At 39.5% G+C, this 27943-nt stretch overlaps 1 protein-coding gene across 13 annotated transcripts in view; it reads right to left on the reverse strand.

Annotated features, from left to right (window-relative positions):
* MAP7 (microtubule associated protein 7) overlaps window positions 1–27943 on the reverse strand; it is a 134344-nt gene that overhangs the window by 51253 nt on the left and 55148 nt on the right. Inside the window, exon 1 of one of the 13 annotated variants that reach the window (XM_045573410.1) lies at window positions 24315–24336. The exons of the other annotated variants lie outside the window; for them this stretch is intronic. Coding sequence (XP_045429366.1) covers window positions 24315–24330 — 16 coding nt within the window. The 5' untranslated portion in view covers window positions 24331–24336. Of the gene's footprint in view, window positions 1–24314; window positions 24337–27943 lie in introns of those variants that run through there. 13 annotated transcript variants of the gene reach the window in all.

Here is a 27943-nt window from a genome sequence, read left to right on the forward strand (position 1 = left end):
GGTATAGCCTTTACCTTGTACCACTTTCCCTTTTATCTGTCCTACTCATACTGACGGACTCAGTCTATCTCAGAGCCTTTGCAATTGCCTGAAGCATTTTCCCAGTTATCAACATGGATCTCTCCTTCACTTTCTTTGGGTCAAAGGTGACATTAAAGTCCTCTTGACTCGTTTGAACTAGCACTCCATCCTTGCCTCCTGACTACCTCCTTTCCATTAGGCTAATATTGTCTAGAAAACAGAAATCATTTGCTCAAGGTTTTTAAACCTGAAAGGATGTGATAATTATAGTGCTTCAAGAAGACTACATTTAAAAATGTTACCCAAGATGTACTAAGAAAATTTACTAAATTTACAAAGTTTACTTTTGATCTCTTAATGGGGAATATACTGAATTTTTATGGTCCTCTCTCAATTACATATACTATTAGCTAGCATGGAAAATCAGACTAAATAGTTAAAAAAAAAAAATCTCATGCAACTTAACTATTGCTCAGTTTCAATTTATTTGCATTAAATGCTCAAGCAAACATTGATTGGTTTAACTTTTATCCAATTGAGCTTTCTTTGCCTTATTTTCAGGGAAAGGTCTATATCTATAAAGATAAAGTAAGAGAATGGGTAAGCTGCTAATAAACAGTAAAGGTCTCAAATCAGTGGTTTCTGATAGGATTTTGCCACTTGAAATTTTACCAGGAGATTCGCCGCTGGAAAAAGGCTGTGTTCTGTGTGTACATATATTCAGTGCTTGGGGGTGGGGACACACCAAGGGGAGCATGAGTGAAGCCAGAATAGGCTCTGACTCTGACCCAGAACGGAAATCAGAAAGTGCGATGGCTTCTAGTAATGCCGAAAACGAGTTGCCAGCTGTCCTCTCGTAGCAGCTGAAGCCCATCCTAGTTGGTCTTGCCTATAGTCTCACAACTTTAGAGGCAGCCCCTGAAGATCAAAAATTGACTGTACTTGGAAACTTTGCCCTTATTCTGCAAAAGTTAATCTTTTAAAACTGCTCGTAAAGAAGTTAATAATTAAGAAAGATAAACAGAAAGGAGTGCCACCCAGACTTGGAGTGTTTTCATTATAATTAGTAAGCTGTTTAGGGATTTTTATTTTTATTTTTGTTGCTCTATATAGACCAAATTTTTATTTTATTTATTTTTATTTTATTTTTTTAAATATATTTTATTGATTTTTTACAGAGAGTTAGGGAGAGAGATAGAGAGCTAGAAACGTCGATGAGAGAGAAACATCGACCAGCTGCCTCTTGCACACCCCCTACCGGGGATGTACCCACAACCAATGTACATGCCCTTGACCAGAATCGAACCTGGGACCTTTCAGTCCACAGAACAACGCTCTACCACTGAGCCAGACCGGTTTCGGCTGTTCGGGGATCTTCTGCTTACTATTTTTAATTAACTGAAAGATGATTAGGACCACTTGTTTAAACTATATTTCAAGTGTCTTCATTTCTTTCTTGCCTTATTATATTTGACATTATTTAAACTTTCTCTAGTAATTGAGTATCTGCAGTGCCCCAGGTCCTGACAACAAATATCACCCTAACTGAATATTATCTCACGTGGGACACAAGGAGATTAAAAAGACCACAGCAAGCTCTAGCTGGTTTGGCTCAGTGGATAGAGCGTCAGCCTGCAGACTGAAGGGTCCTGGGTTCGATTCTGGTGAAGGACACATGCCTGGGTTTTGGGCTCACTCACAGTAGGGGGTGTGCAGAAGACAGCCGATCGATGATTCCCTCTCATTGATGTTTCTATTTCTCTCTCCCTTCCTCTCTGAAATCAATAAAAACATATTAAAAAGAAAAAGATCATAGGACTTTCAGTACGAGTGACTTTTCTGAATAATCCCTGATAAAAGTATTTTTTCTTGTTGTTGAAATTTGCTTCAGTGTCTTGAACCTCAAATGTAAAAAATAAATTGCAATTAAACTACAGGTCTGGCTACTTGGATTCCTGTGAAGTGTAGGTGTTTGTTTAGAGGTTAATGGGGTATACATGCTTTCAAGTCAAGCTGACCTGGCTCTGCCGTTTAAAACTGTGAAGCCTCAGTGCACCACTTATCTTCAGTCCTAATCCCCATCTGTAGAGCAGGAAAACACACTTACTTTCAGAGCTGTGAAAATTAAAGGAGACTGCCAGACCCATGGTAAAATGTGCTTTTTGCTAACTGGTAAAATGTGCTTTTTGCTCTCTTTCTATTTATTTCCTGTGCAACTGTGGGACAGTGGGTTCCTATTTCCGCAGGGCTTTGCTCACCCAGCACAAACGGGGAAAACTTATGGAACTTGGAGACAGTAGTCCTGGGGATCAAGGTGCCAGTGAGGCAGGGTCTGGCGCAGCTGCTGGGTTCTGTGGTTTTCAGCTCAGCCATAGCCCCCAGGTAGGCTACACTTACTGGGAGGCTTTTAGGGTACCCTAGTTTGGAAAGAGGTGATCATCAGTCTTTCTGAGACTTAGCAAGATGACAGTTTTCTGAGATTTAATGCCCTTCAAGTTATCATCATATTAAATAAATATAAGCCTTAAAAAAGTAACCCCTTAATAATAATGAGAAAACCTTATGAGAGACTTTCTTTTTTTCTTTCTTTTTTTTAAACGAAGTGCAAAGACTTTCAAGGCTTAGGAACACAATGAGAACACAAATTTACTCATGTAAGATCTCCGACATTTAAATATCTGGAATGCTAGGTAAGTAGCAGATAGGATCATATATATCATTTTTAAGTTTGCCATCCTATCTAATAAAAGAGTGATATGCAAATTGACTGTCACTCCAACACAAGATGGCTGCCCCCATGTGGTCAAAGATGGCTTCCCTCATGTGGACACAAGATGGCCAACAGGGGAGGGCAGTTGGGGGTGATCTAGCCTGTAGGGGAGAACAGTTAGGGGTGACCAGGCTGGCAGAGGAGAGAAGTTTGGGGTGACAAGCCCTGCAGGGAAGGGCAATTGGAGGGGACCAGGCCTGCAGGGGAGGGCAGTTAGGGGTGACCAGACCTGCAGGGGAGGGCAATTAGGGGCAATCAGGCTGGCAAGGGAGGAGTTAGGCATCAATTATGCTGACAGGGGAATGGTTAGGGGGTGATCAGGCTGGCAGGCTGAAGTGGTTAGGGGCAATCAGGAAGGCAGGAAGGCGAGCAGTTAGGAGCCAGCAGTCCTGGATTGTGAGAGGAGAGTCGAACATCCCTTGAGGGGACCCAGATTGGAGAGGGTGCGGGCTGGCTTGAGGGATACCCTTCCCCCCTGTCCCTGTGTACAAATTTTGTGCATCAGGCCTCTAGTTAAAATATAAATGACTCAGGTGACTGCTCAATAGTTGAATCACTTTCCTTCATTTTTTTAAAAAGAGAACTTAGCCACATTCTATGATGCTCAATAAGTCTCTGCCTGCTGCATAAAATCTTTATTGATCTTCCTGCTAGCTTGAAAGCTTTATTCCATTAGTGTCATGTATGCATGTTAGAGAAAAGATAAGGGGAAGGATACAGAGAAGCACCCTAGTGATCTGGGACTGTCTCTAAATCATTCTGAGCAAAACACAGAGGCAGCAGACATACAGGTCTCTCATCTAGTAAAAATTCTGTAGCTCCAGTATGTGCTCCAATGTGCCTCGATGCTCCACCTCCTTCATAACTCACTGCATTCCGAGCACCATCCTCCTATGAAAGGCATGGGCTTCTCACTGCTTAGTTCCTATTGTCTGCTCGAAGAGTCTTCTCTCAATTGATCAAAATAACTAGTCCTACAAATGCTTCATTTAGTGAAAACTCTTACTAGAGTAAAACTCTTATTAAGACTTCAGAGGCCATCCTAAATTTAAACTTCAATGATGTGTGGTCTTCACATCCTCAAGGATAATGTACCTCTGTCACTATCTTAAAGTGTGGAATGTGGGTGGGGAAACAGAGAAAGTTTCACCCCCCAGCTCTGCCTGGGTTCTTCTTGGACTTTGTGGACATACCGCCCCCAGGCGACACACATAGCTCTGGGAGAAGACAGAACTAGACTTTGAGCCACATGCGACTGACATGCTTTGCAGTAAGAAAGGCTGACTATTGCAACTGCAAGTTTTAATCGCCTAATTTCAATCTATCCTAGCAGAAAAGAGTCATAGCAGGACTGAGAGTGCTATCCTTAGACATGCTTGACTTTGCTACACTGAATCTGAGCCACAAGCATGACCATCTGCTGAGTTCCGAGTCTTCCTAGTGATCACAGGACCTGGTGTAGCCTTGGGGTTCTCTGACACCCTATAAGCAGCCGATTCGAGAATTCAGCTGCAGAACACTGTTATGGCAACTGAAGAACATTACAGTTTAAAATCGTAATATAATTCAGGGTGTTTCACCTAAAAGTTTCTACTTCATAATCTTTTTGCTTGTTTGCTTGACATTTCATTTTTCTTCTGATATAGCTGCCAGGAGTACTGTAATATTTGAATCATTGATAGTAAATATTTAATCCAATGTTACTTATGAAAGCTGCATTAGAACATGAAGGACATAATGCATTCTCGTAATTCCTAATGACTTTTTTGATTATTCCACATGATGGAGAGCTTGCCCTTAGTTTAAATTCTTCATTGTTCTATGTGAAGTTGCATAGTAATAATGATCAACGCTCTTGGAAGTTAGCATCAGAAAAGAAAGAAAATGTTTAATGAAATTCTAAAATGGTTTTGGCATTGTGTCAGACAAGACTTAAAATAAAGTGACTGTTTTTGCAGTACATAATAGAAAGGTCTGCCCAGCATGACTTGTAGTACCTCGGGAATTTGAGTGACACACTCCACATACAGCAGGATCTGACTTGCACGGTTTGGGGAAAAGCATGCGAGCATTATGCCTCTCCTGGAAACATCAGAAAGGCTACAAAGCAGGCATATCAGCTTTGAGAGATGTGTAAACCCCAATCTTTCCCCAAAGAAATTTAATAGATTTGTTTTGATAACCTGTCTGTTCAAAAGGCAAAGAAATATCCACCTTTACTGAAATAAAGAAAAGCATATTTCAGAAAAACACATGTTCCATCTATTCATTGGGAACTATTGGGAATCACTTCTTAAGCTGATTTGTTTAGCTGAGAGGAATAAATACACACACTTTAAATTCAACCACAAAGGCTTTTATCTAAAAACAAACAAAAAGTAAATACAACACACAAAAACCTTCCTTCAGCTAGATGGCAACACTATAAATAGAATAGAAGCAGGGACCAGTTTGGCTCAATGGATAGAGCATCGGCCAGCGGACTGAAAGGTCCCAGGTTCGATTACAGTCAGGGGCATGTATCTTGGTTGCGGGCACATCCCTAGTAGGGGGCGTGCAAGAGGCAGCTGATCGATGACTCTCTCTCATTGATGTTTCTAACTCTCTATCCCTCTCTCTTCCTCTCTGTGAAAAATCAATAAAATATATTAAAAAAAAAAAGAATAGAAAATGCTGCATTTTCCACCTGCGTTAATATAAACCAGATTAAAAGGCAAGCGGCCCGTCCCCACAGGAGGTTTATCACCAGTCACAATGCTAGCTGCTCCACAAATTATCTCGGCCCCATCATATGAGTTAGGTTTATGACTAAGCAAAGCACAGGGCAAAGTACAGAAAAGAGAGGAAAAGCCTAACCATATTAAAAGTTTTCCAGTTACACTGAGGAATGGTAAATTATAGAGATGTAGTTAATTGTCCAAATTTCAACAGCTGGATAGGGAGTTTATCAAATTAGACCCAATTCAATTAAATACAATGTGTAATTAAAAGCAACTATTTAAATAATTGGGAAAGAAAAATAATTAGAATTCACTTTTATTATAATTAGCTTCAACTAATCAACTAAAAGAAGTTGTTTTTACTTTTAACAGAATACTATTTTACGTTAAAGAAAGCTAAGCCCTAGCCGGTTTGGCCTGTGGAGACTGAAGGGCCCCGGGTTAGAATCTGGTCAAGGGCACATGACCCGGTTGTGGGCTTGATCCCCAGTAGGGGGCATGCAGGAGGCAGCCAATCAGTGATTCTCACCATTGAGGTTTCTATCTCTCCCTCTCCCTTCCTCTCTGAAATCAATAAAAAAACACACAAAACATATATATATTTTTTTAAAAAAGAAAGAAAGCTATAATGGCTAATGCAATGTTTTACAAAGTGACTACTATAGTCCACAAAATAGAAAAGGTAGAAAGTGCAAAATAAAATGATCAAGGTAGAAAATGGACAGTTCTTAAAGAGTCCCAAATAAGCAGTGGAGTCAGCTTTAACTACCAGTTTTGCAAAGAAATTGTGACTGTAACTTTAATTCCGTATTAGTTGACTGAATGAGTTTAATCTGTGAAATAAAGACACACAACTGCAGAATATCAATAATTAATCATTCCTCCTCTGCAGAAAATATAGTAAATACTTAGCTTCAAAATTTCTTATGTAAACTCGGAAACACTAAATAGGAATGAGTGATAATGAAAGGTCACATTTATTCCAATTCATTTCACATAACCACTGAACATTTAACTTACAGGTAGCTTAAAATTATGGGCCAACCCAGTCTTCCATGCTGCTCTATGCTGCAGCCACTTGTACACCAGCCTCACCATCACTCCAACTATTTAAATACAATCATTTTTCCTTTAAAAAAATGAAACAAAACACCTTGACTTGGTAATCACAAAATAGTCCTGGGGATGTAAAGCACAGCCTAGGGAATAGAGTCAATAATATTGTATTAACTGTGTACAGGGCCAGATGGATACTTTAAATATCAGGAGGAACACTTTGCAAAATATATGATTGTCTTACCATTATGCTATACACCTGAAACCAAAACAAAACAATACTGAATGTAAAGTGGAATTGAAAAATAAAAAGCAGCCTTAAAGTTGTAGAGCACTTATAGGTTTCAGAAAGCACAGCATTCTCATGTACCCCCTGTCTCCATTCGGGCACAGCCTCCCCGCCCCCCTCTCCCCCCACTGTAAACATCCTGCACAGAATGGCACCTTCGTTTCAACCAATGAACCTACACTGACACAGCGTCAGAGTTCACTCTTGGTGTTCTAGGTTTTGACAAGGGCGTAATGTCAGGCACCCACCACTGCAGCATCAAACAGAAGCCAATCCATTTCTCCAGCACCAGGTCTGCCCCACACTGCTACCTATGATATTAAGTGGGGGTGGGGGATGGGGATAGTAAAAGGCTACAGAAGACAGTGCATGAACTAGAAAGGAAAGCACAGTGCCCACAAAACTAGGTGGTGGTTAGATAATAAAAATATCTCAGATGTTGTGTCTTAGATAATGATGGCTATTCATTCAAGGTATTCATATGAAGGCTGGACACACTGAGGGATTCTCTACATGTTTCTAGTTTTTTATTTATTTTTTTAAATATGCGTTTATTGATTTTTAGAGAGACAGAAAGGTTAATCGATGGCCTCCTACATGCCCCCTACTGGGGATCGAGCTCATAACTGGGAATGGAACTGATGACCTCTTGGTTCATGGGTTGACGCTCAATCACTGAGCCACAATGGTCAGGCCATGTTTCCAATTTCAGCACCTCCTTCCTTTGGCTCATCATGAATCTACACATTCTAATTACTCCCAGAAGTCGGAAAGCAAAACAGGTGCTGGTTCATCACATTTAAGCAAGTCAGCGTTTAATAACAGGAGGAGCAGTCAGAAGGAAAAAAGTGAATAAAACATACCAGATCAGGGTTTGAATAACATCTTTTGTGATAGAAATCAGTTCCATAGGGTTTCAAACAACTTCAAAGGCAGGGGGTTTCTGTAGAGAAAGTGCAGCATTCCCAGAGCAAACCTAGTCACCGAGAGGAGCTCCTGGTAAGTCCCAGCCACAGTCCTTCATTCTCACAGCTGGTACCCTAAGGCCCCCTATCTGACTGCTCATTAATTGCAAAGAAGGACTTAGGTGCTAACTACAGAAGGACTGGCTACAGAAGGACTAAATTAACTTCTCCACCAGCTCTTCTTTAAGCATCAGCACATAATGTATTAATGCATACTTGCCTATAACAAGAGATAAAAATAAAACTTTCAATTTTGCTTAATTTTATTTTTAAAATAACACTTACTAGATTTTTAAATAGATATACTACAGAGAGACTATGAAGATTAAAATTTGAAAAACCCAGAATTCCATCACCCAGGTAACCTGCTTATTCTTTTTATCTTAAAAAAGAAATGCCTTTCATATGGTTAGGAAATTCAAACAGTACATAAAGTTGTAAGATAAAAAAAAAAAAAAAAAAAAAAAAAAAAAAAAAAAAAAAAAAAAAAAAAAAAAAAAAAAAAAGTCTCTTTCCTCCTTCCTTTCTGGAAAAAAAAAACAAACCCAAAACAGTCTCGATGTACATATACATTTGCTTTCTGTTTATTCACAACCTCATGCTACTTGCTCTCCTGTCCCTTTCCTTTCTCATTCGATAATCCTACTTGGCCTACTTTTCAAGTTCCTTCTTTAATTACACAGCATTTCATCATTTCCAATACATGTCCACGGTAACCAGATATCCCCTATCGCGCCTTCTCTGCCACTTTAAGTCCTCTGAGTCTTCCTCTTTGTGTGGGAGGGGACCCCGGCCCGGACTGAGTGTGATTCCCCTCCCTGTCTCCACGCCGGCACCTCATCCCTGGCCCCCAGTTGGTGTATTCATTAATCTCTTGCAGTTGGGGCCTCTCTGCTTCTGCCACTCTGTACCCACTGAGAAGGCAACCTCTTCTAAAGGAAAGGACTACGAAGAAAGAAACTCCAAGAGGCGTTCCCTTCCTGGGAGATAGGTTAATGTGAACTAGGGCAGGACTGGGACCCGCAAGGAGCTGCAGTGTAAGAACTGAATCAGAAGCAAAAACTAGGTTTGTTCCACGTGGATACATTTACCACGTCTTCCTCTCCGTTTTGCAAGCCAAACCTGTACCGGTCCAAGCTGTGGCTTCTCTGCCAACTGATGGGAGACGCTGTGGGCTGGGCTAAGGATGAATTGCTCCTCTGGCATCTTCCCAGCTTAGGAAACGGAGCAGCACAGCACAAGGGCGGAACACTTCCCGGCCACCTCTGTGACCCTTCAAAGCCAGAAGCATAGGCTGCTGAGCCTGGGGGTGAGGAGAGGAGCAGAACGCTGTCACCGGGAGAAGAAGGCTGGTGACACCCACTTGGATGGACAGTGTGACTCCCACTGAGCAGCTCTATGCAGGGGCTGTGTTGGGACTCTCACTGCTAGTGACTTTCAGGGGTACGCGGTTTGTGGCCTGAGAATACTGTTGGGTCTATTAAATAATTAAGACTATTCATCCTGGAATGCCAAGAAATGTGACTAAGCCCGGACTCTGCTATGCCCAGAGTGGCAACCAGAGACTCAGTTTCGGGCCAGGAAAAGGGATTTTAGTCACACAGCATTCCTCCGGTCTCCTTCAGGAAAAGTAAAAGCGAGATTTAAAACACGTTCTGGTCTCTTTTTTTTATTACCTTTCTATTAGACATGGCATTTTGTTGATTCAATTTCTTCCATTTGCCACACTCCAAATGTTCCCACATAGAGGATCTCAAATTTTGGAGCCTGTCAAATATCTAAACGTAGTAACAAGTGAAAACAAAACAAACAAAAGGAAAGGATCCCGGCCTGAGAACAAGAGCGCAGTTTTACAGAGAGCTGCCAACTCTCAAAAGCACAAAGACGACAGTGTGGCAGGCGTCACACCCTGGCACCCGGTATCAGCCAGACAGAAAGGCTCTCTGCGGAAAGACAGAGCACTATGGCTGTTCGGTTTGTAGACTGCGATCTAGATGCTCATTTTCCAGGACGTATATTTACTTGAAGTAGGCTACATCCATTTCAAACAGGAGAACTCTACTACAAAGTCCAAATCTGTCCAAACTAAAGCTCCTTCAGGGTCATGTAGAGCTAAGCCACACTAAGCTGATAATCTGACTCTTGTGCTTCTGGAATGCATTTAATATGACCATTTCTCACTTGACAACCTCCACTTGAGAGGTGGTAGCTATTGCAGTTAGTGAAGCCAGAAAGAGGTGAGGGAGATTGAGAAGGCAAACTTGTATAGGCAGCTCCTCCGAGAAGAATGGGGAAAAGTCAACAATTACCAAGAGGAGGTGGGAGGAACACAGATGTTAGTCAGGCTGCTGTCCTTCCATCCCAGGGAGCCCTGGACTGATCACTGGCCTGGCCTGTCTCCCCACCCTGTTCTTTATCTGAGAACCTGCTCCTAGACAACCAGTTCCAGGTTCAAAACCCCCATAAAGTCATTGTCAGACAGAACAATATTTAAAGAACTGTCTGGGTTTTCTAATGAAATGTAAATAGATCTCACTGTAATCTTTGAGGGTCCCCTCAAACCTGCCACCTTTCCTGATACACCAGAGAAGTCTATGAATGACACAGCATTTTGGTTTCTTTATGTTTTCTCCCTTTTGATTCTTTATTGTTGCAATATGGTTTCTTTTAGTTGACAAATAAAACCCAAGCCATGACTTCTCCAGACTTTTTTGTTATTCTATTTCCTTTGACTGGAAATCAAACTCGAAACCTTGATGTATCGGGACAATGCTCTAACCCAGTGGTCGGCAAACTCATTAGTCAACAGAGCCAAACATCAACAGCACAACGATTGAAATTTCTTTTGAGAGCCAAATTTTTTAAACTTAAACTTCTTCTAATGCCACTTCTTCAAAATAGACTTGCCCAGGCTGTGGTATTTTGTGGAAGAGCCCCACTCAAGGAGCCACTCATGTGGCTCTCGAGCCGCAGTTTGCCGACCACTGGGATAGGGGCTTAATCACAAGGAACAACAGCCTGCAATTATTGGAATCAAGAGTCTAGGTTAGTGGTCAGCAAACTCATTAGTCAACAGAGCTGCAGTTTGCCGACCACTGCTCTAACCAATTGAGCTACCTGGCCAGGGCTTCTACCACCTGTGTTTTATAGCAGTGAAAAGAACTAAGAAACTTTTCACAAGAGTGTGTACTCTCTGTAAACAGTGAGGCAAGGAGAGGCTGTGATACTGAGCTTGATTTCCGTGTAGATGGAGGAAGGAGAAAATTTATAGTTTAGTGAGGATGAGGTAGGAAGAAGAAATTAGGAGAGAATCAGCTTTCAAAATGTATTGTAATATGATCAACTTGAGGGCACAGAACAGTATTATTAGGATGTGTAAAAACTGTTGTATTAATAATTCTGAACATTTTCTCTAAGATTCCACAACATCCTATCTAATAAAAGAGTAATATGCAAATTGACCATCACTCCAACACAAAATATGGCCACTCCTATGTGGTCAAAGATGGCTGCCTCCATATGGACACAAGATGGCCACCACAAGATGGCCAGCAGGGGAGGGCAGTTAGGGGAGACCAAGCCATCAGAGGAGGGCTATTGGGGGTGACCAGGCCGGCAGAGGAGGGCAATTGGGGGGGAGGGGCAGGAGAACCAAGCCTGCAGGGGAGGGCAGTTGGGAGGGACCAGGCCTACAGGGGAGGGCAGTTGGGGATGATCAGGCCAGCAGAGGAGGGCAGTTGGGGGAAACCCAGGCCTGTAGAAGAGGGCAGTTGGGGGCAATCAGGCTGGCAGTGGGAGCAGTTAGGCATCGATCAGGCTGGCAGGGGAGTTAGAGGGTGATCAGACTGGCAGGTAGAAGTGGTTAGGGGCAATCAGGAAGGCAGGCAGAGGAGCAGTTGGGAGCCAGCAGTCCTGGATTGTGAGAGGGATGTCTGTCTGCCTATTTAGGCCCAATCCTGGTGGAATTGGGCCTAAACTGGCCGTTGGACATCCCTCAAAAAGACCCAGTTTGGAAAGGGTGCAGGCTGGGCTGAGGGACACCCCCTTCCCCCACCATGCACGAATTTCGTGCACCGGGCCTCTAGTTACTACATAACAGATTAAATGGGCTTTTGTGGTTTATCAGTTGCACGTGTAATATTCTTATGATGTAAATTTGTGTTTCATCTTTCAAACATCCAATTTATAAATGATCTTCTGGAACACAACCCATATATCATTGAAAATTTCCATTTCTTTAAAACATTACAATAGTCTGGTACTCTGTTTCCCCGAAAATAAGACAGTGTCTTATATTAATTTTTTCTCCCAAAGTTGCACTAGGTCTTATTTTCAGGAGATGTCTTATCTTTCCATGCGCTAGGTCTTATTTTCGGGGAAACACGGTACATATGTATAAGGTGAGGGTCACATGTGGACATTAGAGATAGTTGAGAATGGAAGTTCATTTAATAAATAAATACAATTTGACATTTAGACTTAAAAATATCTTGTCTTAGAAATAGTATCAGTACCTCTGGATATGCAATTTAATTTTTTTTAGGGAAGATTTTCTGGGACCCAAACTGAACTTAACTTTGCAAACAAATATTCAGGAGCGAAAGTATGGTAACCACTGATGCATGACAAAACTTGATTTTTCATGAAAATGAAAAAACTTGATTTTTCATTAAAAACACTGCATGACAAAACTTGATTTTTCATATGTCTAAAAGACAACCTTTTTCATATCTAAAAACACTGCTTTACTCCACCTCAAAGCAGAAATGGGAAAGATGAAAGGGATGGCTGATGCTTATCTCATTAGTGAGAGTTGTATTTCACAAGGAAACATTGGCCTTCTCTTTCTATAACTCATACCAAATTGATTTTAGAACATCTTAAGTCATAAAGAAAAATCACATTAAAGTAGTACATGAACACTGCTCTTCAGAATGATAAAGTTAATGTGTGACCACATAAAAATGTGGTCTTTGCATTGAATAACCAGTTATATATAATTTTTGCTATATTAACATTTATGCCCTATGATACAAGAGTCTCAATTATACAAGCATTAGTGGCATGAAGGTATAACTCCATCCACTATATAGAGAGATAGAAATAAATGCAAATGAGATCATTATGTTTCATCTTCGACAAGGTTGCTTTTGTTTTGTTGTTGTTGTTAATCCTCACTTGAGGATATTTTCCCACTGATTTTTAGGAGGGAGGAGGGAAGAGGGAGAGAGAAAGAAACATGGATGTGAGAGACTCACATGGATTGGTTGCCTCCCAATTTGGGGATCAAATCTGCAACCCAGGTACGTGGCCTTGACTGGGAATCAAACCCAATTACTCCTTGATGTATAAACCAACACTCTAATCACTGAGCCACGCTGGCCAGGGCAAGGCAGATTTTTAAATCCTCCACCTGCACTTGTACTATGCTGGGCTATGGTACCAGGTGGGTTAAGCGGGTTAGACAGGTGAACTTCTGAGACCACCTGGATACCTGACATTTTACTTGCTATCTGGCTCTATAAAAAAGAAAAATATTTTGCAATGACATAGATTATTGTCAGAAACACTCGCTTACAGTAGAAATAATAACGAAGGTATTATACATTCTATTTTCTTCAGCTTTAGCAAAGAACTGCCTCGTTGCCCCTCTCCTCCCTCCCTCCACTGACTGACTGGAAAGCTGTCCGGTCTGTGTTGCAGGTGCTGCTGCTTCCGATCAGAGCGAGGCTTGTGTGATGAGAACATAATTAGCCCCCTTGGACTCTCTGGTAATTGAACTGGATAAGCTCTGGAGTCACTCTCAAGAGGCCTGCACATATGTATGTGTTTCAGCTTTCAAAACAGTCCATTTGTAAATGGCTGAGCATCTCAGCACTCACCCAGTGCAGACAGAGGGGAAAGTTCCTCCCAACCTCCAGCCAGAGCCCTTGGTCCACTTCACAGAGGTGCCGAGGCCAACAGCTGTGCTCCTAAGAATTTAGTTATCACCGTGTGGCGCAATTCTCCCCTGGAGTCCTGCCAGCACCATCTCTGTGAGCACATCCCTAAAACTCACTGCTACTTACAGCAATCTAACATGCTGAGCTATAAAAATACCAACATTGATCTGACTTACAGAAATTTGAGATCATTTAGCTAAGACTGCATATAAGAATGACAGTTTCATCTAAATTTTTATAGATACAGACAATTCATAGAGACATCAGAGAGGTCTACAAAACATCTGCTGACAGTACATGTTAGTTTCCATTGATCTGGTAATTATCCTAAACCAGCTTTAAAAGCTTGTTCATTCTCATTTCACAGTGAAAAAAAATATAAGCCCTTTTATAAAACCCAACTTTAACAAAAGTTCAGGCTGAACTAGAAAAGCTAGAAAAGCAATCCTAATACTATAAAATGTTCAAAATGTTAATTATAAATCTTTATATTTTGGTTTTAGATTATTATAATCCTTCTTAGATTACTCAGAACCATGCTTCAAATTCTAATTAAATAAGTCCAATTCAGTATATACTACTTCTACTCATTCTACTCCTGCTCAGCAGGCTTTGAGTCTCCTCTATCTAGTATCACATTAACTCAATAACGAAGGAAAAGACCTAACTCTACAGCACCACAAAACACTCAGAACCAACACTGTAAAATGGGAGAAACACAGACTGCTCATTATAAAAATCCAAGCTTTAAAAAGGAAATAAGACAGCAGAGACACTGTATAGGGAAACATAATATTAGTAACAAAAGCATTGAAATTGTGAGAGCCATTTACCAAGCTCCATCTAATATATATAACAAGCACTATGCTAGAGACTTTATATACATCACATCTAATTTCCATGGTCACCTTGCAAAATAGGCAATTAGCATCCCCATGTTTACTGGAAACATAGACAGAGAATAAGAAGTGACCAGAGCAGGGTATCTAGTTTGATTCCAGAATGTGAGGTTTCCATTCACCGGACTGATCTTGGAAAAAATTGGCTAGGCAAACTCACCTGCTAGACTACCTGGAGCAGGGGTCCTCAAACTTTTTAAAGTGGGGGCCAGATCACGGTCCCTCAGAGAGCTGGAGGGCCGGACTATATGAACTACTAATTCCTACTGTAACACCTCGGCTGCGCTCACTGCCCAAAAAACCTGGCGGGCCGGATCAAACTCCTCTGCGGGCCGCATGTGGCCCGAGGGCCGTAGTTTGAAGATGCCTGACCTGGAGAATAACTGAGACCCGGTCCAGGGGCCCAGGGGCAGACCAGTGGCTTTTTACTTTTGATTAATTTTTTTTATCTGATGAAAGAAACCAACTATAGGTCTTGGGCTTCTGATGACCTCTCTTGACCCTTAAGAACTTCAGTGTCTGTCCTGTGAAAGGTCAACCATGCAAGTCTAAACACACCTAAAGTAACAGCAGTTGTACTGTTTCACAATATTTCGTAATACTAGTAAACACATAATAGAGTCACTGGTGGTTTTAAAAAGAAATTGAGAGGTCTCCAAGAAATAGAAGCAGGACCGTCAGTGAAATTAGAGAAAATCCACCTGGGATGGAAACTGTGTCTTTCTCTTTTTCTTACATCTCCCCCTCCCAGCTTAATTAAAGGGTATAAAATGGAGAGAACAATAAGCAATTCTCATAGTAATCTGATAGTAAATACAAGATAAATGTTTCAAGCACTTTCTCTGCCAAAATTCAGGCAATAGAGCACAGCTGATAAATGCAGCTTGGTCTTAATCTGTACTAAACTGTACTTCATCAAAGCCAGGCATTAATTATATGTTCAAAAGCATTGTTGATAAGTTAATACCTAAAACTGTACGGCAGGTCCTCAAATAACGTTTCTTTGTTATAAAGCTGGTAAAATGCCCTAGGAACTTAAGTCTCATTTATACCAATGAACCTATGGTAAAAATTTGTTTCCTTATGTGTCATTTGGCTTAAAGTTGCAGAACCTACTGATGATGTAACTGAGGACTTAATGAATGTACAGGATGCATAAAATCTTCACCATGCATCTGGAAGCCTCAGGCCTGTGCTCTTATTTTCTGGAAATAAAAGTAATATGAGTCCATGACTATGCTTCCTTTTAATCTCTTTTCAAAATAAAGCACACTTTCACTACTTTATATTTCACTTCCCTCTAAGTTTACTGCACTGTCATAAGAAGTTGATTTTTTTTCTAGCACAGAATTAAGCTCGGGTTATATTAATAGCAGAGTAGACATAAGTAACTTTTTTTTTTTAAACAGTGTAGACCTGGAAAAATAAAAATCTTGGCAAGACCAGTAATACAGTGGCAAGTGTGAGAGTCAGGGGCCAATGTAAAGACATAAATAGGGACTAGCTGGCTTAGCAGTCCGCTTCACACCTGGCCTCGCTCTGGCTTGGAAGGGTAATCTTGGACCGATGGCCAGTCTAATACTGTCCGATTCAGTTTGGACTTAGTTTATTATAATGAGCTGTTGGTCTGGCTGAGCAGGTCAGCTTGGCTGGCTAAAGCAGGAGCCTGAAGGCCAAAGCACGATCCCTTTGCTGCCTCGGCAGTGCGTGGTCAGGGACACGTTCAATGAATATGGGTGTGAGGTGTGAGCTGGGTGGTTGTATATCTAATGACTCAGCAAAATATTTAATGAGCAGGAACCATTCCTGGCATGGCACCGCGAAGATACTGTGCTGAGGTTAAAGTCGCCCACGGGAGGCAGACACAGAATAGCTAAAAGATAATGTGGTAAGTGCTGTGATGGAGGTATGTACAAGGTCCTAGGGAAGCACAGAGAAAGGTAACGGAGACTTCCTGGAGCAGGACATACCTGAGCTGACCTTAAAGAGTGAGTAGACACAGGGGCGGAGAGGGTTGCCTGAGGCCCTCTGGCCACAGAGAAGACAAGATAACCAAAAACAGAAAGGAATTTATCGTCCACGGAAAAAGGGCAGAGATATGCATCAACCTTCCATCGTTATGCCCACTAGAAAACCTCTCAACTACTTTTTATAAATGCAAGATTGCACATTTTCCTTATATCCTTAAAAATACTTTGCTGAAAGATAAAGTTTGTCTCTCACTTGTTGCAAGTAACAACACATTTCGTATGTTACTGCTGTTTTAAGTAGTTACAAGCTCCAAACTGTGGAATCTTCCTCTTTTTTTTTTTTGCCATGGAATTTTTCAATCAAAATAAATCTTTTAAAATGTGACACTTAAAACAGTTCTTGTAGAACAAGCTTTCAAAGCACTTTTGTTTAAAGCAGTAAGCAGTTCTCATATGAGGATCTGTATGAAAAGTACCTGTGCGCCTTTAAAACAGAGCTGGCCGGGTGCCACCCCTACCTGCTGAACTGCAATCCTGAGGCATGAAGCTTACCTGTGTATTTTCAAATCGCTCCCTAGAGGAGTAGGACGTACGTTCCTGGTTTAGAACCAACGGATGGCAGCATTTAAAACAGGATTTGTCTACCATAGGCTTAAGTGATTTTTCATTTTCTGGCAAAAAGGCAAGCCTGCATTTCTTGGGGGAATGTTTAAGAGTTGGTGGGCTTCAGCCTTCCCTAACCCAGCAGCCTTCAAACGGGGGAAAGCATGTGACTAAGGGTACCCAGTACTCTTTCCATAAACGGATTTTAACTTTGTTTCTGCTTTGGACTCCCTTGACAAAGGTCAGGCTGGATCCCCTGTCAGGATAGTATTTTTAAACATTGAAGGCCTGGAAAAAAATAGAAATCTTGATAAGACAATGGCAAGTTTGAGAGTCAGGGGCTAAATGTATTAAAATTAGATAATGAGTTAAATGACATAAAAAGCATAAATTAAAATACACAGCATTTTTAAAAAAATACAACCGTATTTAAATTATAGTTACAAGTTTATTAGGATGTTAAGATGTGTATACTATGAAAACAGATGTGCTTATTTATTAACCCATTAAATAACAAAATCTAGGGACACGCCCAATAACTGCCATGGTTTCAAAGCAGTGATCAGTTTAAACCGCCTTCTGAGAGATCTGAAACAATGGCAATATGATATGAAAATATCTGACTGCTACTGAGGCAAATGCTACTCTAGGTTTGCTGTTCACATTCATAATGGAAGGAAATGTTCAATTTCCAGGAGAGGTTACTGGGAATAAAGATGCAATTGTTTTCCACATTCTCAAACTCTGAGTTAAGAACCCTTGTGAAAGGAATACATGTACATGGAGGGTTTTAAGGGAATCAATTTCCAGATTCTTTCCTAAAACTCGTTCTACCTTCCCTTTCACATTCCTTCTCCTACTATTATAAGAACAGCACACCACTTGCGCACCCTGAGTGCTATGAGGTTCTTGGTTCAAGATGTAAATCCTCTGAAGTGCCATGAGAGTGGTGGGAAAGTGCTCTGCTCCGGAGGAGGATTCTCTTGAGAGCAGCAGGAAATATTAAATACATGGGAGCAAGTTAAGGGGATCAGGCTCTGCCACCCCCAAAATGTGACACTTTGGCACAGTGTTTATTTTGAACTGAAGGCAAATGAGCAGGGCATAGATTTCCCTTTGTGAAAGTGACACATTTCCATTGGTAAAGGTTTCTCTCTCATAGCAGGAAGTAGAGAATAACTCATCACCAGAGACAACCTGAGTCTGCATTGTAAACCTTATTAAATATCACTTATCCATCATTAGTTTCTCCCATATATTTGCCTTCCCACAATTGACCTATCTTAGGTGCCCAAACACCTTTTCTTTTGTCTAGTCACTTCTCCACAATTTATCACCCTTTGTTAAGATGGCATGTAAGATCCTGGGTTTAACAGCCTCTTTGTGTTTTCACTTCTTTGCTCGGAGGCACCCATGCATGTAAAAATATTAATATCAATAAGGAAACATATGCCTTTTCTCCTGAAACTCTGACTTTTGAAAGTTTAACTTGCAGGACCCAGTTAATATATCTAAGAAGGGAACAGGTAAAGGTTTTCTACCCCTACACAAATAAAAAGGTTTGCTTTGCCTGTTTGTCTATATTAATGTGTCATTGCCATAGAACACAGATTAATGTACTTGTTTTAAAATAACATCAGTCTTTTTCTGTTCACAAAGTCACAAGTATGATATGGCTGACTGTTGTTAAGTTAATCAGCTTCAGGGGATTAAATGAAATAAATGAATTAAATCTGTAGCTACAAGGTTTTGATTTAAAAAAAGTATTAAAAGCATGCATATACTATACAATTTTCTTCTAAAATTATACCTTTCAAATTTCTAAGTATATAACGGGGTACATGGTTTTAAAATTTCTTTTAGCACTCATGCAATTAAAAATATGTGAAGGCTGACCAATGTTTCTTAGAGTATGGCCCACAAGCTTCCTCCATCATAACAATACCTCCTCCACCTGGGTATTTGTTAAAAATGCAGATGTGTATGCTCCACCTATACCCATAGTTTTGAATCTGTAGGGTGGGGCCTGAGAATCTTCACTTTAAGCAAGCATCATGGTTGAATCAGATGTACATCAAAGTTGAGAACCACTGTACTTAATGTTACTTTATACTATTTATTGCCATGTGGAGAAATCTTCCAGAAACATAATAAAGTTTTTAAAAATATATATATATATATTTTATTGATTTTTTACAGAGAGGAAGGGAGAGTGATAGAGAGCTAGAAACATGGATGAGAGAGAAACATCGACCAGCTGCCTCCTGCACACCCACTACTGGGGATGTGCCCGCACCCAGGTGCATGCCCTTGACCAGAATCGAACCTGGGACCCTTCAGACTGCAGGCTGGTGCTCTATCCACTGAGCAAAACCGGTTTCGGCCATAATGAAGTTTGAATCATTTTTTTTTTTTAACTCATTTATTCTTTGACTTTCTGGACAGGCATTTGTTATAAGCTAAATTATACAAACTCAACACAGGCTACTGGTATCTATTCAAAATTTATATTGCAGAGTCAGTGCCAGTGGGAACCATCTCTTTATGTATCACTTAATAATTTTCAGCAATGTAGAATAGTGGTATTTTCTTTAATATGTTCTTCATTTTGCTTTATTTTTTAAAATATATATGTATTGATTTCAGAGAGGAAGAGAGAAGGAGAGCAAGGTGGAAACATCAATGATGAGAGAGAATCATTGATCAGCTGCCTCCTGCACGCCTTTACACTGGGGACCAAGCCCACAAGCCCGGCATGTGCCCTGACCAGGAATCAAACTGTGACCTCCTGGTTCATGGGCCAATGCTCAACCACTGAGCCATACTGGCTGGACTTTAATATGTCCTTTGAAAATTTGATGCCATTTTTGTAAATAGGCCCAACATAGAACAAGAAAGTAGATATCCCCTTTTCTACAGGTGTGGCCCTACCATATGTCTTAAAAATTGACTTAAATAATGAACCTCCTGCTATTTATTATTGTCAGAAAAGCAGGTTAAAGCTCAAGGTGTCTGGCATTCCATGGGTGATTTTTAAGATTTCTAAAAAATTTCCTAGACCAAAATAATATTAATCATGCTATTTGGAGCTTTAGCATTTTAGACTTCAATGAATAAACATTCAGCAAATGTCCCATTTTAAAATTATTCTTGAAGAAGTTTGGCCCTGCCCTCTGTTACTTTCTAAGGCAAGATGTGCTGCTGATTAAGCATACATCTTTGTTAGTTTCTCAGTTTTCATGTGATTCCACTATTAATTGCCAACATAGAGTGTATGCCAGAAATGAACTACAGAGTACAAGATCTTGTACTCACTGTTACTCAATAGCTAGCGCATGCTCAGTTTCAAGAAACTATATTTATGGAGAATATACAGTTGACTAATGCTTGTGGGTGTGTATTCTAAGATCTAATGCTGCATTAAGTCAAGCTAAAGCTATGTAATGAGCCATGTTGTCTTCTTAAAACCTCCTTTTAAGGCCAGTCCCTACTTTAGCATATTAGATACAAACACTGGATACTCAACCTGTTTTTAATATTTTAATACTTATTTCTACACTCAATAACAGCCATGGCTAAAAAAGAACACACAAAACCTTAAGTACTAATACCAAAATTACAATAGCATACTTTAAATTAAAATGCATACTCTCACATGTATAACCCACAAACAAGTTAAAAAATTTTAAACTAAATATTTCTGTTTCTTTTCTTAGAATGCCTCTTTCCTTTTTCCAATACAGCAGAAATAGGATATAAAGAAATTTGTTTTAATATTATTTCAACTAAGGCTTATACAATACTTTATGTTTTTAAACTGTAATATTTAAAGACAAAATAAAGCCTCAAAGACTGGCTGAATAAGCATTCTTATTTTCTAAAAAAAATACTTTTGTACTTGGTGCTTTAAGAAAATTGAGAAGAATACTGTTCCTTTCATTCAATTTATCCTGAAAGTTTTCCCTCAAAACTTTTAAAAGTAATAACCTTCATATGTTGCTGTGCTAAAATACAATAAAAAAATAAAATAAACATAAAAAACCAAGGAAGTCCGAGCAATTAGAAATAAGCTATTTCAAGACTTCTGAAAGAATATGCAGATTCTGGGACTTATATAAGCATGCTCTGGGATCTGTGCTGGTGATGGGGTTCAAGGAAGGCAACCCCAAAATGTTCCATTTTGGTGTACTGATTATTTTGAAGTAAAGTAACTCAGGAAACAGCGGGTGCAAGGACACTCGGACCCTCTTTCATCTGCCTGAAAGCAGGAAATAAGTATTGTGTGAAAAGTACCCTCCCAGCTCAGGGAAGTAGAGAGGCATCCTTATCAGCAGAGAGAGAAAATTCAAGGCTGTGAAGGCTGTGTAAACAAACCCTGTTTAGTTTCTTCACAATTAGTGCCCAAGCCCAAGTTTCTTTGTCATGTCAGTTCTTTAAATAAATTTGTTTCTTTGTCTAAATGGTATACAAACAGCCTGCTCCAGCAACTCCTTAGATCCCAGACCTCTGTGTGCACAAATTAAATTTGTCCTTTTTTCTCCTGTTAATCTGTCTTGTGTCAATTCAATTATTAGACCAGCTGCAAAAACCTAGGAGGGAAGAAAGGAACAGTTTCCCTCCCCTACACTGAGAAACACATGAGCTTCACTGCAATACGGTCCACTTGACAACACTGTTATTTAAACCTTTGTATCTGCGATGAGAGTCCATCCTTTCACAAGGCTGTGATGGTTCAAGAACAATGAATTCTCATCAAGCATTCCCATCCTACAAAACGGAGTTATAGCAAGGTCTGACAGATCCAAGATACAGAAGGAAAAGTGATAAAATGATCCTTTCAATCAGTTGTTGAGAAGGAAAAACACAGCTATTAATATTTTATTATCTTTAAAGAGGCTTCATGACTAAGAATCCTCGCCTTGCCCGGTGGTTCAGGTGAAGCACCCTCTCGTTAAGGTTGTGGGTTCGATTCCAGGTGAGAGCATGTACCTAGGTTGTGGGTCTGATACCCAGATGGGAGTTAACCGATAGATGTTTCTCTCTCACATTATGCTTCTCTCTCTCTAAAAATCAATAAAAAACATATTTTGGGCAAGGATGAAAAAAAAATTAATGAAACAATCCTTCATCCATCCTTTCCAACTGCCCACTGTACTGAGTGCTTATGCCCTGGGGATACAATGGTGGGTGGGAGCAGGCACCAGCCTGCCCACATGGAACTTAAGGCCATAGGCATCCACCAAAGGACCACTGATGAAGGTTACATCATAAACTGGGATAAGAACTCTGAAAGAAAAGAACTTTCTATGGTGAATATGGAACACAGGAGCCTGAATACATGCTATTTAAAACCAGTGGGGACTTCCGTTAAGCCTTTGGTTCTCACCAACACAATTCAGGACACAACTCTAGGAAGAAAAACAGTACAACGAAAACAACTTAGAACTCAATACTTATTTCCAAGGAGATTTGTTCATTTAATTTGTTTTTAAATAACAATTTCACCCCTACCACATCATAAATGCAGATTTTTTTTAATGGAATGTAATTCCCACCATGGAACACTGAACCTATCCTACTAAAATATTAAGATTTTAATACTTCAGTGTAAAAATCAGTATCTTGATTAAATTCTTATTTTTAAGAGAGGCTTATTTTGGGATATACGACATTCTCTCCCCCTTCCCCCAAAGTGGCTAAATTTTCTCGGAAGGGGAGAACTAAATAGCATCAATCAATATCCCATTTTTTTGAAAGTTACTACAAAACCAGCAAGCAACTGCAAATGCATGGAGGCAAAAACCTTTCTATTTTTCTCATGGGAATAATTTCAAATCATTCTGTTGACAGCTATTGGCTGCAATATCTGTGCACGACATTCAGCAAATTTCAACAAAGCTTAATAATTAATGAACATCCTATGTCATTAATTTATAATAAATCAAAGCTACTTTAGAGTTTTTGAATGCACTGCTTAAGATTCTTCCCAAATGTAAACTAGCTGATGGTGATAGTCCTAAAATTCCTTGATTTGAATGTGTCATGATATAGCTTCTGAACTATCCAGCCAGTGTCCAAGGAGTGAATGGGCAGTCTGGAAGTGGGCAGGCGACCTAATTACTTTCCGGAATTAGTGAGAGGCTCTTCCTGCAACTAAATGGATGTAGAAATAAAGAGACTTCCTTCCCCAAACAGGAGAAAAATTGTTTTATTATTATGATTATTTTAGCCATCAGGATTCTCACCTCTTTTCTATGAGATAAATTCTGGTGAATTAATTAAAAAAAATCTTATTCTTTATTGTCCATATGGAGCATATGTGCGTCGCCTGGGGGCGGTATGTCCACAGAGTCCAAGAAGAACCAACCCATGCAGAGTTGGTGGGTGAAACTTTCTCTGTTTCCCCACCCACATGCCCTGGTTGTGAGCTAGATTCCCAGTGGGGGGAGTGCCTGAAGCAGATGATCAATGATTCTCTCTCATCAGTGATGTTTTTCTCTGTCTCTACCTCTCTGAAATCCATAAAAACATATTTTAAGAAAACAACAGGAAAAAAAAAAAAACCCGACACAACAGTTACCTTAGTTTAAAGACCCCATCTTATTTCTAACACAAACTGTACACCTTTAAGGATATTTAAGAAAATACATAACTATTTAAGAATATATTTAAGAATGTTTTACAAATATGCCAAACTCCACATATTTGATAACTAAGAAAACTCTCCCATATGTATTGATATACTCATGTATGTAAACAGCTTCGCTTAGTTCTTGATGTTTTCAGCTAATCTGAATCCAACTAAAATTCCTGAATGACACACTTAGACCATGACTATTGACTAGTATTGATAGCCCTGAATTATAAAAGCATCATACTTAAATGCTTCCATATTTAAGTTATGTATTTTGGTTATCAGAAGCAAAATACAAAATTCAAATATTCAAAGCAAGAAGTCTTTAAAAAATGTTAAACTTTGACTCAGTACTTTTGTAACTCTTGTGTTACAAAAAACCATGAAAACTCCGCATTGTTAATCTTAGATCAAGCAAGTGGAAAGCTTAAATATTAACTTTTACCCTCTTGGTTCTCCATCACATGCACTTGCTATTTAGGCAATGTTATTTCATTCTGTCTGCGATAAGATACCAAGAAAAATTTGTATAATATAACAGATTATGATCCAGAAATGGATTATGGAGCTATCTTTTTAAATAGAATAGGTATTGTAGAATAGTGCCTTCTAATTAAGAATGATTCTCATGTATTAAAAACTTAACCTAGATTTTGAAACTGGCCTCTAGTTCAATTGCAAGTTATTTACTCATGTCACCTTGAGGTTCTGATAAGAAAAACAAAGTATAATGTCAAGATAGTATACCAACGCTTGCAAATTTCGGTTCAGACAATATTCACCAGACATTGTGAATGACTCAGTGAAATGGACTGAGGACTGGTGGCTTTCAATGCGTGGTTTGCATCTTAAGTGATAAGTGGTAAATCTTGGAAATTGAAATTAACAAAATATTTAGGTTTTGTGACAATATGTTACTACCATAATGCCCTTCTTATTGATTGAAGTTTGCCTCTGTTCTTTCATTTTATTTCTAGAACATATCCAACAGATTTTTATCTCTGAATTTGAGCAACTCTGGCTGGACAGTGTAGAAGATTCACTTGCAGCACACATTTCCTATTGTAGAAAGAGAATTTTTCACTTCTGTCCTTGATAAGCCCCTGCCAGTGCTCTTTCCTTCTGAATATGTGCATTTTGTTCTAGAGGAGGTAGTTACTCCATTCAACCTAAGATATTTTGAGCTCTCAGGAGGTTTAGGCAAGTGAATGATGGTACTGAAAAGTTTAATTGCATTGATGCTTATATCAAAGATCACCCAATCTAAGTTATCATCAGGCTCAGAAAAGTAAAAATTATGGAACATCAGAGAGAGAAGCACTTTCCCTAGAGAAATTTCTACCAGATTTTTATTCAGAGTAAAAGTGGCCAATTAATATATTTTTAGAAGTTTGATTTTGTATCATTTAAAAAGCAAATCATATACCGAATCATATGTATAGAGAATTAATATCCACAGCATGTTGGTCATTTACTGAACATCTATTATGTTCCGACTGTACCAGATGTGCTAAACACTTTGTCTCATTCATATAGTCTTCATAGTGAGTCTGCATGCTAAGCAATATCCTTCCCACTACACAGAGATGAAAGCCAAGGCTCGACAAGTTAAGTAATTTGTCTAAGGTTAATGTCTAAATCGTGAATAAAATCCACATCGATTTGACTTTAAAACCTAGCATCTTAACCACTATGCTACAGTATTTTCTAAAAAAATTGTTTTTCTAAACATGGCTTTACAAATGTCTGTAGTCTTTTTACTCTTGGTTTCTGTCCCTACCCCACCCTCTGTTAATGATATTTTGACAAACATATAATGTATTTAAAGCCATAAAGCCTTTAAATGATCATTTAAGGGCCAAAACCAGTTTGGCTCAGTGGTAGAGCGTTGGTCTGTGGACTGAAAGGTCCCAGGTTCGATTCCGGTCAAGGGCATGTACTTTGGTTGTGAGCACATCCCCGGTGGGGGGTGTGCAGGAGGCAGCTGGCTGGTGTTTCTCTTATCGACGTTTCTGGCTCTCTATCTCTCTCCCTTCCTTAAAAAAAAAAAAAAAAAATGATCATTTAAGGAAAGAACTTGCATTATTTTTTAGTTTTGAGTAAGGCTATAATTTGCTATATGGGTTAAAAGACCATCTCTCTCTCTCTTTTTTTTTTTTTTTTTTTTTTTTTGAGTTGACAGGTATGACTATTGTCATCTTATAGGAGAGGGATGGAGTTCAGAGAGGTTAAAGGATTTGCTTGTAGTCACACAGTGTTTGAGCTGCGTGGAAATCTGCTTTTTTACTCTAAAACATTCTTGATAAAGGTATAGATTGTATGTAAGACTGAGAATCATTAGTGTTTTGTGGGTGATTTAACAAAATGTTTAGCTTCTAGAAAAATATGCCAACATAAAATTCCCGGTAAAGAAGCTTGGGTTTGCCTGGCTGTGTGGTTTTCACTGTGTGTGTGGAAAGGGCTGCCCCTTCTGAGCAGAATTCTGACCTCGTCCGGGGCTCAGAGGAGGAGGGATCTCTTGTGGCCTGGGATCTGGCATTTCACCACAGAGTTACATTTTCTAGAGTCCTTCATGTAATTATTTTTCACCAAGGAAGTCCACTTTTTGGTTTTCTGTTCTGCTAGGCACATGGTTAATCATCTGTCACAGGAAATAGAAACATTTCCTGCTGACTTTTTTTATTTTTTCCAAAAGTTGAAACAAATCATTAGTGCTTTGTCAACCATTAAAAAAAAATTATCATGCTCTACTGCAGTAAGATCCTTGGTTTTACATAAAACCATATTCCTGTTTCTGTTATCTTGTGTGTTTTATAAAGAGAGTAGGTGTGGCTTTGTTGCCCTACTGAAGACTAGATATTGATTCATTAATGTGACTGATCGATGAGGCGCCTACTGGTTGCCAGGCAATACAGTAGGCGCTTGGGACCCTGCAGTGAACAAAATAGCCAAAATTTCTTGGCCTCATCAAGCGGACATTCTAGTGTGAGGAAACAGATGACAAACACTATTGCATTCGGGAGTGGTAACTGCTAAGGTGGGAATAGGCTAAATAAGGATAGAAAGCAGATCTTCTGGGACTTTGGGGATAGGGGGAGGAGGAGATTACTCTTAAATCTTATTGCAGTTCCTGCAGAGCAGCTTGATGGGAAAACAGGGTCTGCCCCCGCAGCTGTATGGACTTTCCTGAATGAGAGGGTGCCATGAGAAGTGCATAGACACAGCTCCCCCCTGTCCTCGCCACCCCAAAAGTCATGGTTTTACATTAAATTTTAATTTATGGAAACAATAAGCCTCCATGTTTCCTACTTATCCAAGGTCTACTATTGATATATACCAAATTAAAAGAGGAACACTGGGCAAGTAAACCATAATCCAGCATCTTAGAAAAATTTAGTATTTTTAAACCACTTACCTAAGAATTTCTGATTAATTATCTGGATTTAAAAAAAAATATTTCCCCTCTCTTTAAAATTTATCTATTGGACATTTACCCAATTTTCTTACTGAATCACTCATAATTTAGTCAACTCAAGCAATCATATTTTAGCACATTTAAATAAGTTATTATGAATCCAGGGCTTATTATGCAACTGTTTCATGCTAATACTTTAATACTGTGTGTAAATATGCTTTCTGCATAGAAAGATACGTCTCCGTAAAACGGACTCATTAAGTACAAAATGAATTTGAGAGTGACTTATCTGAACAAATACACATCAAAACACCTGGAAACCAGGCATTAGGTGAGACACTTCACCTCTTCTCTAATGTGTACACAGCCCTACAGAGAGAGATTATTCCCATTGCACGGTGATGGCACTGACACACTTACAGAGTATAAATAACTTGTCTAAAGCACAGACCAGGGTCAGAGCTAAAAGGCAGACTCAGATCCAGTTCCAGGAATGTTTCTAACATGCCACTCTGACTTTATGTTTTATAATCATTCCAGAAGCAAGCCACTTATTGACACCAAAAGCCATCTCCTAATGGTTACTGGATACTGACATTATATAGGACATATTTCTTTCCTAGATCAGATGTGTTTTTATTCTGAAATTTGAAAATATT

The sequence above is a fragment of the Pipistrellus kuhlii genome, unplaced genomic scaffold, assembly GCF_014108245.1.
Source record: "Pipistrellus kuhlii isolate mPipKuh1 unplaced genomic scaffold, mPipKuh1.p scaffold_m20_p_5, whole genome shotgun sequence".
Classification (NCBI taxonomy): domain Eukaryota; kingdom Metazoa; phylum Chordata; class Mammalia; order Chiroptera; family Vespertilionidae; genus Pipistrellus; species Pipistrellus kuhlii.